Source organism: Pithys albifrons, chromosome 24 (genome assembly GCF_047495875.1).
Source record: "Pithys albifrons albifrons isolate INPA30051 chromosome 24, PitAlb_v1, whole genome shotgun sequence".
Lineage (NCBI taxonomy): Eukaryota > Metazoa > Chordata > Aves > Passeriformes > Thamnophilidae > Pithys > Pithys albifrons.
The window spans coordinates 6,363,412-6,375,228 of record NC_092481.1 but is presented as its reverse complement, the minus strand read 5'-3'; the positions used below and the strand labels follow the sequence as shown (position 1 = coordinate 6,375,228).

General features: G+C 52.3%; 1 protein-coding gene across 4 annotated transcripts in view; it reads right to left on the bottom strand.

Moving 5' to 3' along the window:
* Nucleotides 1-5,793: 5,793 nt before the first annotated feature.
* NFYC (nuclear transcription factor Y subunit gamma) overlaps nucleotides 5,794-11,817 on the bottom strand; it is a 129,484-nt gene continuing 123,460 nt past the window's right edge. For 3 of the 4 annotated variants that reach the window (XM_071576486.1, XM_071576485.1, XM_071576484.1), the window contains 4 exons: nucleotides 11,403-11,561; nucleotides 8,034-8,141; nucleotides 7,326-7,385; nucleotides 5,794-6,657 (listed from right to left, as the gene is read on the bottom strand). In XM_071576486.1, coding sequence (XP_071432587.1) covers nucleotides 6,538-6,657; nucleotides 7,326-7,385; nucleotides 8,034-8,141; nucleotides 11,403-11,561 — 447 coding nt within the window. In that variant the 3' untranslated portion in view covers nucleotides 5,794-6,537. The remainder of the gene's footprint in view (nucleotides 6,658-7,325; nucleotides 7,386-8,033; nucleotides 8,142-11,402; nucleotides 11,562-11,817) is intronic. The other variant, XM_071576487.1, reaches the window with a different exon arrangement.

Below are 11,817 nucleotides of genomic sequence, written 5' to 3'. Positions count from 1 at the left end.
TTTGGCTCTCCCACCTCATTCCCCTCAGCTCCACACAACCTCCCAGCCCAGCAGGAAACTGAGTCAGGCTGCAGGGAACCCCCTTTCCAAGCAAGCCAGAGGTGAATGCCCCATCCTGGCTGCATCCATATGCTCTCACACCTTTGGAGACCCCTGATGCCCCCATCCCACCCTTCTGAGAGCCCAGGGCCTGTCCTGCTGGAGCAGAGAGCAGGTTGAGGGCTTTGGGCAGTGAATTATTTAACGTGGCAGTCAGAGATCCTGGCACAGTGTGGGCCCTGGTGAGCACTGCAGTACTTGGGAGGTCTCGGAATCACACACAATAAATAGACACTTGTATTTACTCAGCCATGGAGGAAATGGTGCTGTTAAATCCACCCTGAGCCAGCCCACAACCCCCTTCCCAGAATGCCATGAAAAGCCCACAAAGTGAGGAGGGATGAGAGTGGTGTCTGTGGAGGCTGAAATCCTTAAATCCAAACCAAATTCTCCCCGAGGTGTCACCTCCATGCTCCCCTCCCCTCCGAGTGCTCTCCAAGGGGGGACTCATCCCCCTGAGCACCCCCCAGCTCGTGTCACCCTCCTGGCAGAAGCTCCAGTGGGAGCACACCCTGACCTTCATCCTGCTGCGTTTTGTTCAGCGTATTCCCCTGCTCGGAGGTTTCGGTTTCACCTGGGATTGATTAAAGCCTCGGGGCTGTGCAGGGGGCAGGATTAAGGTGACCTGCGAAGGACTCGGACCAGGGTGGGCACTTTGCTTGGGGTGACCTGGGCCAGGTGGGAGTTGGGTTATTGCTGGGCTGGTGGGTCACTGCATGCAGTGGGCAGGTCCCATCCACACCTTATCACCTGCCCAAACCCTGGGAACTTCCATGGAGCCTGAAGCCAGGAGGTTTGGGAATGGAGCCAGGGAGTCTGAATCAACACAGCACCAACCCATCCATCAGAGCCCGTGGAGGTTTTGGGAAGCCCTGCAGGATTTGCTGCCTTTGCCCCCCACCTGCCCAGCTGTGGGGGTCCCACAGAGCCACTCGTGTTCCTCGCTCTGGTGAGATTTTAAGGAGGATTCTGGAGGTCAGGGGATGGTGAGGGGGAGGTCTGAGTGCTCAGAGCCTGCTGGCCCCCTTGGGATTGCAGCTCAAGTTCCTGGCACGGATTGGAGGGCAGGATTTGCATCTACAGGATTTCCAGTAAGTTTTGCAGGCCTGGAATGCAGCTGCAGAGCTGCGGGGTGGGGATTGGGGCCAGTGGGATGGGGGCAGTTCAGTCCCCTCACTGGGGCACAGGGATGGCAGCAAAGCCCCTGCCTGGCTCCCCAGACTGGGGGGATTTGGGTGTCCTGGGGGTGACATGGCAGAAGGGAGGATGTACCCAGCCCTTGTGTGCCAGGGAGTTTGGCTTGGGGGACCAGGGTGGGCAGAGCTGGGGGGCTACAGGGATCCCAGGGATGGCATTGGCCATGGGGTGAGCACTGGGGACAAACAGCAGTGGGGACAGCACAGGGGGAGCAGGAAGGGCTGCAAAGCACCTTCTTCTGCTGGAGGCTTGGCTTCATCCCAGGGCAATTAGCTCCTGGCTAATTGGGTGCTCACAGGCTCTGACAGAGTGGCTGGGACACCCTGGCCTGGTTGGGCTCCCTCCTTCCTCCTGCCCACCACGGGATGGGGAACCCTCCTGGCTCTGCTCTGCCCCAAACCAGGGTGAGCCCCTGGCTCTGCCCCTGCCCCAAGCTCTGCACCTCTGGGCTCTCCAGTTCACAGCCAGTTCCCTCCAGTGGCAGCAGGTCCCTGTGGAGATGGATCAGTCCCACAGAGGAGAAGAGCCAGAGCTGATCCCCAAGGGAACAGGGTTTGTCAGCACTGGCTGCAGGTGGTGAGCCCAGAGCCCGTGACAGGACAGTGCCTGTCCCTCCGTGCCCAGTGGCTCTCACACCTGGTGGCCCTCTGGGATCCTGGTCCCCATGGTGGCAGGGTGACCTTCACTGCAGTGAGTTTTCCTTGGAATAGGGTGGCCAGAGGCAGCAGCCCTGGGGAAGGACAGCTGTCAGCAGCCAACCCTGCAGTAAACCGAGCAGGGCAGTGCCCGGGTGCCAGTGCTTGCCCACATGAGGTTGTGCTGAGCTCATCACCCCGAGGAGAAACGGGATCTCAGAGCACTCCCAGGAAGGGAAGTGCTGCCTCCTCCTCAGCCTTCATCCCCCAGGTCCCTGGAGGTGTGACCAGCTCTGCCACCTTTGCACACCCACGTGTGGCACTCGTGTCACACACAGGTCTGGTGTCCCTCCCATGGGTGTCACAGCTCACTCAGCCTCTTGGGAAACTCATGTTTCCTTCTGCCACCCCACAGCCCCCTTACTGTGGGAGGCATCCACAGCCCTCCCAGCTCCCCAGCTCTGGGATAACAACCAAGGAGCCTGGCAGGGGCCAAGGCTCACCCTCTCCAAAGGTTCTGGGCCACCTTTGGGTTTGGAGACCTGCAGAGGTGACAGCAGGGAAGGTTCAGAGGGTCCTGTGGATGGAGGATGGTCCTGGTTTGGTGCTGAAGAATGAAATAAAATCATAGGACTGAAACTTTGAAGGACATCATGACCAAAAGGTAAATTTTGCCTGATTGAGGGTGATTTCAACAGCAAAAAAACCCTTGCATATGCTAATGAGCTTAATGAAGTAGATGCTACTACATACATGATTCTACTATTCAAGTCTTCCTCTAGACTGTGCTATATGTAAAGAGGAGGAGGAGGAGAGGATGAGGCTGTTCTAAATCCGTGGGTTTGTTCTTTAGGAGGAGAGGATTGGGCCATTCTGAATCCGTGGGTTTGTTCTTTAGCAGGAGAGGATTGGGCCATTCTGAATCCGTGGGTTTGTTCCTTAGGAGAGGATTGGGCCATTCTGAATCCATGGGTTTGTTCTTTAGGAGGGAGAGGATTGGGCCATTCTGAATCCATGGGTTTGTTCCTTAGGAGGGAGAGGATTGGGCCATTCTGAATCCATGGGTTTGTTCCTTAGGAGGGAGAGGATTGGGCCATTCTGAATCCATGGGTTTGTTCCTTAGGAGGGAGAGGATTGGGCCATTCTGAATCCATGGGTTTGTTCCTTAGGAGGGAGAGGATTGGGCCATTCTGAATCCATGGGTTTGTTCCTTAGGAGGAGAGGATTGGGCCATTCTGAATCCGTGGGTTTGTTCTTTAGGAGGGAGAGGATTGGGCCATTCTGAATCCATGGGTTTGTTCCTTAGGAGGGAGAGGATTGGGCCATTCTGAATCCGTGGGTTTGTTCTTTAGGAGAGGATTGGGCCATTCTGAATCCATGGGTTTGTTCTTTAGGAGAGGATTGGGCCATTCTGAATCCATGGGTTTGTTCCTTAGGAGGAGAGGATGAGGCTGTTCTAAATCCATGGGTTTGTTCCTTAGGAGGGAGAGGATTGGGCCATTCTGAATCCATGGGTTTGTTCTTTAGGAGGAGAGGATTGGGCCATTCTGAATCCATGGGTTTGTTCTTTAGGAGGAGAGGATTGGGCCATTCTGAATCTGTGGGTTTTGTTCCTTAGGAGAGGATTGGGCCATTCTGAATCCGTGGGTTTGTTCCTTAGGAGGGAGAGGATTGGGCCATTCTGAATCCATGGGTTAGTTCCTTAGGAGGAGAGGATTGGGCCATTCTGAATCCATGGGTTTTGTTCCTTAGGAGGGGATTGGGCCATTCTGAATCCATGGGTTTGTTCTTTAGGAGGGAGAGGATTGGGCCATTCTGAATCCATGGGTTTGTTCCTTAGGAGGAGAGGATTGGGCCATTCTGAATCCGTGGGTTTGTTCCTTAGGAGGGAGAGGATTGGGCCATTCTGAATCTGTGGGTTTGTTCTTTAGGAGGGAGAGGATTGGGCCATTCTGAATCCGTGGGTTTTGTTCCTTCAATAAACTCCATATTTGTAAAGCTGTGATCAAGAAGGAAAGTTCCTATTGAATATGACCAGACTTATTGTGCCTAATTAGATACAACATGGAATTCAGCCCAGCCACCCCCAGTTCTTCTGATCCCTTGGGACACAACAGGGTTTATTTTCAGCCAAATTTCATTCACTTAATGCAACAGCTGGAAACTCCTTTCAGGAGCAGCATCTCCCTCCCATTTTCTGTCCCTTAAGCAATTTATTCCCATTCAAATTTAACCTATTTCAGGCAAACCCAACTACTTTGTGTAAAGAGCTTTCCTTCAGCAGAGCCTCAGCAGCCACCTCTGCCTGGGGCTGATAAGGCAGTGCCTGTTCCAGCTGTCCGGCTCTTCCAGGTCTCTCTGCATCCTGACAAGCAGATTCCCGGCTCTTCTCCCAGGTGAGAGCCAAAAGGATGCTTTGCCAGAGATGTTTGGGAGGCGGTGGAGGGTGGTGGGGCAGGATGAGCTGCTGGGATCGGTGACAGTTTGGAGAGGAGCCAGAGGATGTGGCTGTTGGGAGAAGGGACCCCCAAGTCCCCAACTCCGGGGAAAGGCCCCTCCGAGCTCCATCCCGCTCCAGCCCTTCCCACGGGGGCCCTCTCGTGGCCGATCCCACGAACGGAGCTTTCCCGCAAGGTGCTTTCCCTCCCAGTCGCATCTTTTCCGTGCTCAGGGGATGCTCCTCCGCCCGGGCACAGCCCGGCCCTGCCCGCCCGCGGCTGCGGGACCGGCGGGGCGATGCTCCGGCCGCATCCCTCGCTCCGCCGGCTCCGGGAACGGCGGCATCGGGAAAACTTGGAAATAATCAGCAAACTGACGTTTCCAAAGCCCAGGAGGTGCCGGGAATGCTGCCGGGCTGGAACAACGAGGCCCAGATTCTGCAGCTGGCGGCAGCCAAATGCTGAGCTGGAGTTTTCCTTCCTCGGCAGCAGCTGCCCCCCCGTAGCTCCTGGCAAGGGGGGCACCTGTGCCAGGGGGAGCTTCTCACCCTGCACTTCTGGGCTTGGCACTGCCAGGGGAGCACCCAGAGGGGCCAGGCTGCCTTCAGCTGGGCACAGGTTACACCCCACGTGTCACAGCCTCATCTCCTCACTGTGAAACCACAGCAAACTGGGTGCTTGTGCCAGTGCTGGTGCTGTCCCTGCACAGCACCACTGAGCCTCACCTGGGCAAGGTGCCAACCGTGTCAGAGTGCTGGTGTTGGACTCACCCCCCACTCTGAGCCAAGACCCAAACTGGCAGCATTAACCCAGCAAACCTGGTCCCTGGAGACCCTCAGACCTGCCCCAAACTCCTCCTTGATTCTTCAGGGGCACACAGGACACAGAGCCTGCCTTGGACTCCATGGAATTAATCCCTGTAGGACATGGGCATGGAGCCCCCCTGGCTGTGGGAGGCACCCACAGCCCTCCCACCTCCCCACCTGTGGGATAACAACAGGGGCCAAGGCTCACCCTCCCCAGCACCTGCTCTGGTGACCTTTGGGGATGGAGACCTGCAGAGGTGACAGCAGGGAAGGCTCAGAGGGTCCTGTGGATGGAGGATGGCCCTGGTTTGGTGAAGAATGAAGACCCCAAAGGACCTTGGAGACAACTGGCAGGTGACTCTCCTGTCCCTGCTCCCAATGGGGGACACCTTCTTGGTGAGGTTTTGAGCCCCCCAAACCTTCTGGTCTCTGGGAACCAGCAGGAACAGAGGGAGGCACTTCCTGCCTGATTTCATGCACTTCACCCAACACCACTCCCTTGTCCAGGCAACCCTTGGCTTGTTTCACCACTCCAGGGGAATATTTCCAGGGATTCAGGCTGTCCCTGCTGGGCAGGTGCCTCCTGGGCTCTGGGTCCCACAAACAGCACACACAGGATCTGATAAAAGCAATTTATTTCCTTTTATGAAGCTTATATTACATGCATTGACCAAAGCCAGTACAACAGGTAACAGCAGGGCTGGGGTTTGTCCACATTCCATCAGTTTTTTCTGGAATAAAGAGGCCAAATTCAAGAATGTTTTGCCCTTAGAAAATACAATCATAATACAAGGAATGTTTTTTTGTTGTTTTCATTTTAATCACTCCTCCCCTACTCCCTGTATACAGACAATGCTCCAAAAGAGGAGGCAGGAGAGGAAAATCTACCACCCACACACTCCCCCCAAACACCCCTAAACCCACTGAGATGGGAGGACCAAAACTAGCTCTATCCAGAGGAAAAAAAATACAAACAGAACAGCAGGAATAGAGCTCTGACACAAACCAGGAGCAGTACTCTCAAAATCTTCCTAGAAACAGAAACATTTTACATGTTGTTCGATGAGATGCTACAAATTCCTTCTGCTCAGTTCTGTCTCAAGTTCTCTGGGTTTGAACAAGCAGCTGGATACACTGAAATATTGGTTTAAAAATAAAAATATTGCATTCTTGTCAGAGTCTGTTGGATATTTCCATACCCACCAGAGGAAGGTGTAGAGTGCACTGGAGACTGCAGCCTACTATAGGCTTACTACCAAGTGCAGGTCCACAGAGCAGGTGTAGTCACCAGACCAGGTGGTTTGGCAAATGTTAAGGTGGTTTGTGTTGGTTTCCACACAGAGAGGACTCCTGTGTCCCTGCTCAGTCCCCTGTCACCTGCGTGGCCTGGGCCTCCGAGCTCTGGTTGGTGGACTGGATGAACATGGGCTGGGTGATGTCCTGGCCTGCTGGCATTGTCACCTGCTGGATCTGGTACAGCTGCTGCAGAGACAGGATTTGGGAAAGGAGCCACTGTCAGTGCTCATCACACCCACAACAGCTCTGGAGGGCTGGGAACAGCATCTCTCAGGTGGCCCAAAAAAGCAAAATCAGACCAGAAGGTGCCACCAGAAATTTGCTGCTAAATTATAAAGTGATTCTGTGGATTCCTGAGGCCCAGACTGAGATCAGGCCAATTCTGCCCTGGCACAGCTGCCCAGAGAAGCTGTGGCTGCTCCATCCCTGGGAGTGTCCAAGGCCAGACTGGAACAACCAGGGATAGTGGAAGGTGTCCCTGACCATGGCAAGGGGTGGAACTGGATGGCCTTTAATATTCATTCCAACCCAACCCTTCCATGATTCCCTATTTTTTATGCAACAGGCAACAGCTTGATGTTGGGCATCCTAAACTGGTTAAGACTAAAATGGATCCCAGACAGAGTGTGAGGGACTGGATTAATTAACTGGGAGCAAAGGCAGCAGAATATGGAGAATCCACACAAATTAAGACAGGCACAACATTCCCTTATCCTGCTCCAGCTCAGGGCTTGGGAGCAGCAGCAGTGGGGCTTTATGTGGAGGAGCTGATTTGCAGGAACATGCAGATTTAGGACAGTGTTTCTGCCCCTGCACCTCTGAGGGTGCAGCACCAGCCAACCCCAAGCTCTTACCTGTCCATCTGTGAACTGGCTGAACTGCTGCTGCCCTTGCTGGACTTCTGTCTGCGTTATCTACGGGGACAAGAGCAGAGTGATCACTGACAGCCCTTCCCAGAGGGTCACAGCCCCACCACCAACACTCTGCTGCTGCCTCTGGAGAGCTTGTCAGGCTCTTCCACACTCCATCACCCCACCACGGGCACCACACGGCTCGTGCCCCTGACCACAGCCAGGCTGCTGCTCAAGAACCAGGGCACAGCATTCAGTGCTTCCAAACCAAACACAGCCATGTCCTCTCTGCCCTTCCCGAGGAGAACGTGCCCTCCAGGATCCCGAAAAGCAGCAGGAAGGCAGAGAAGGATCCCTCAGCCTCAACAAGGACAGGAGCCAACCTGCTGGTCCACGAGTTGCACCTTTCCTGAGAGGCTGCTCAGCTCCTCCCTCACCCAGGCAGAAGGAGCAGAAGTGAAGAGAAGGTTGATGAGCCCAAGTGTTACCTGCAACCAGCCCAGGGGCAGCGGGAGCTTTGTCCAGACACACACACACACTTGGCATGCACCTGGCACAGGTGGCACCTCCTTGCTTTTTAATTCTGACGAAGGAACAGGGAGGGATAGAAAGGCAGGAATCCTCCTAGCCCAAGAGTGGGTAACTCCCCTGGAACTGGCAGTGGAACACCAACACTTTACCATCAGGTGAGCCCTGCTGTGGAGTGCATACCTGCTGTGCATTGGCTGCAAGCGTCTGGATCTGCCCCTGGACTACCTGGGTGCCTGACACGGGTTGGGCTAAGCGGATATACTGCAGCTGGCCAGCATTCAACTGAACCTGGAGACAAGTGGAGGGGGCAGGGAAAGAAAATTAAACAGATAACTGTGTAACCTGAACACACACAAACTTGTCTTCTCGTTTCCACAACAGAAGTTGGAGTAATGGATGAGCCCCGGGAGCCTCAGGTGATTAACAGGTCCCGAGAGGAACCAGCAGAGACCCTGCCAAGGCAAGGACCAAGGGCACAGAACTCCTGGAGCACAACATTCCTGGTTTTTCCAGGATGGGAGGGGGCATCAGGGGCTAACACACACTAACTGCTCCATTTCTCAGAGCTCTGACAACACTTGTTTTGTGTTTTGGTTACAGGGACTGAGTTACTCCTTTGATGCCTCATTTCACATACAGAAACTCTTATGAGTTGGCTGCTCATGACACTCCCTTCATAGCCTGCCAAAAATGGCACAGAATATATGGGATTTTTTCACAAAATAAAGACAGCAGAGATGACAAAACCCTTTGGAAGCTTCTAATGCAACTCTCTGCCAATGTGTGTCAGCCCCCACCTGGCAAAGGCTGAGCCTCTCTGGGTCATGTGTGAGATTCCACCCCAAATTTATTCCCCACATCCCTGATCTCACAAGGCTGCATGTCTGGGGGTGTGGGATATGAAGGCAACATTATCATAACTGCTGATACAAACAGGTAACACTGTTAATTCACACCTGAGAGCAACAAAAAGGTCACAGTGTGACTGTTCCTACTGCTGGAATTTTCATTTTGTGTTATTTATCTTTACATTTAGATTCACAACCTTAATTACATCCAAAAAGTGTTTTGAGTTTTCTTCCTTTTAAGAAAGGCAAAGAAGAACAGAGGGAACACTTTAAAAACTGCTGACTGATAAAGGCTCAAGTGCCTGGAACGTGGTCTTGGCATTTGCACAAATGCCACTGACTTCACCAGCTGTGTCTAAAAGTTCCAATATTATTTCCAGAGCAAATAAACTCCCCACGAGCAACATTTCAATAAAGAATTTGTTTCTGCACTGAGATCTGAGATCATGTTTTCCATCCTGGGGCTTAGATTTTAACTACACAACTGGATGGGTGAGAGAGATTTGGGAAAAGTTCTTCCAGAAATGAGAGGCCTGATGAGGTCTGGCAAAGACACAGATTAAATTAAACACCAAGTTAATGTGGACAAACAAGGGCTTATCATTTAATTGATGGGTTAACTGAGAAAAACTGGAAGGAAGTGCATTGAAAAATAAAAAGTCACCTTTCCACAGGCAAACTGTGGTGGAAAAGCAGCAGAGTCCATGAGTAAGAGTCTCCCAACACTCCTGCAATGACACTTCCAGTTTGATGAGAGTTTCAAACTGTCGTATTTGGGTGATGAAAAGATTCTTTGCTGAACCTTCACAGATCAGGATCTATCAGAAGATGGTACTTACTATGCCAAGAGAGAAAGGAAACAAGGGGGAAATAAGAAAAGCACAGCAGGAAGAGCAGAACAGACAGGAGAGCAAGGACTGGAATTGTGTGAAACCAAAGTGATTTCCAGGCTGGGGAAAAAAACCTCTCCCATGTGGCTCCATGTTGTATTTTATTTCACTTGCTGGAAGCTCCTTCAGCACCAACTGTGGCTCTTCAAGTGGTCATGATTAAGAAGAATCCTCTTAATTACAGTCAAAGCAGTACCTCCCACAGGACAGAGCTGTGAACTGTGTCCCTGCTCCTCTGTTGATGTTCTGCAGCTTTGCAGTTGTCACAGATCCAGGTGCTCCCAAAGATGCCACACTGGCCCTTGGCAGCTTCTGTCTCACATCTGCAGCACAAGCAGCTTCTGAGGACAGTCACAGCTCCCTGTTCTTCCATAATTCCAGGAAAAAGGGAAGTGGAAGGATATTCTTGGTCAAAATCAGACCCTTATTACGACACCTCCAGTGTCTGTCTGAAAACATGGGGAAATTCCCACAGGATCCACCTGCAGAAGATTTTGGCCCCCTCAATTCTATTATACAAAGAATTCCTTCTCCTAACAGAGGTCCAGGCTCCTTCTTGTACTTCCAGCATTCCCTGGAGACAACTGGAAACAAGTCTGAGCTGTTTTACTGCTGCTGATCCAACATCCAGAGCTGGTGGAATGGATTCCCTCAGGCTGGAGATCTTCCCAGTGCTCTGAGGAACAAGTGTCTTGGAGAGACTTGCAGAAGGAAATGAAGAAGAAAAGAATGCAAAAGAGAGTTGTGGGGAATGCAGAGGAGATAAAAGGCTTCTTGGAGTAAAACAGCCCATTTGGCAACTTCTTTCTGCCCAACACCTTATGGCAGCAGGAACCAGCTGGAGATTCCAGAGATGAAAAGGATGCCTAAGCTGGAAAAATGTGGCAACTCCCCCAAGGCAAACCCTTTTCAAGATGCTCTGGCACAGCACCAGCGTTTGCCAGACACGCAGAGGGAAGTGCAGCCAATCCTGAAAGGCAAAACCTGTGTGAAAATCCAGTTTTGCCACAGCTGTGGGGACACAGCAGCAGAAATCAAAGTGAAATGTTTGGCTCTGTCACTGGGGTGACCTTTGGGTTCTGTAAACACAGAACTACGCTGGGTTTTCTCTTTTTTCTGTAAGAGGTGTGAAATTTTCCAGATGGGAACCAAAAGACCAGCTTTGTTGTGATTGTAAGTTACAAAGAGAAGGGAAAAGGACTTTTGTTGACTCATGTTGTTTCCCTAGGACACGTCAGGATGTTCCTGCTGATACTGGGTGCCCAAAATCCCATTTTTAAGCCACAGCAGGTCTGTGCTGATGGGAAAGTCAAGAGATTTCTTCTGGTTGTGCAAAGCCATTCCTCCAACCATCTCTAAGCACTTGCAGAAATGTTTCTTATAACATCAAAGTTTATTAATAACTCCCAGATGGCCCCTTTCCCACTCAGCCTGCCAGGTCATGACTTCAGATTGCAGAGGCAGAACCAAGTAAAGGCAAAAGAAATGAATTCTGCTTTATTGAAACCACACTGTAGCAAAGAACTAGGGTTTAGCCAGGAAATATTTTATTTATTGCTTCCTAATCATAACTATTTCACTCAGGGGAAGGTGTTTGGGGTGGGCAGTGAGTCTACACTGGATGGGTTGGATTTATATCCCCCTTCATGGCACACCTGGTTAGTTTTTCCTCTCCTAAGTGCAGGAAACACACCACTCAATCCAAACTTCCTCTCCCAGTTAAAAAAGCAAACATATCCAGCCTCATGCCAGAACACCAGCTCACAGTTTGCTCACAGGACTCTTGCACATTCCTGCTGGCCAAACCTTACCGGGATTTGCTGGATCTCCCCCGTGTTGGTGATGATCTGCTGCATGACTTGCATGGTCTGCCCAGTGCTGCTCTGAGCCTGCTGGCCCTGGCCCTGGGGCTGGGCCTGCACGATCTGCACCTGCTGCCCCTCTCCCACCTGCATGGTCACCGGGGTGGTCTGCAGGAAAAGCAGGCATGAGCACCCAGCCAGGGCTGGCACGGCTGGCACAGCCCCGAGACAGCCAGGCTGTGACAGACAGACCGGCCCCTACACCCCCTGCTGCTTGTCCTGGCTCAAACCACCACGGGGGGAGCTCAGAACATGAGGATGTGGATTTCTGGGCATGGCCAAAAACCACAATTGGGCCAGAGAAGGTGTGGCTGCCCCCCCTGAAGTGTTCCAGGCCAGGCTGGAGTAACCTGGTCTAGTGGAA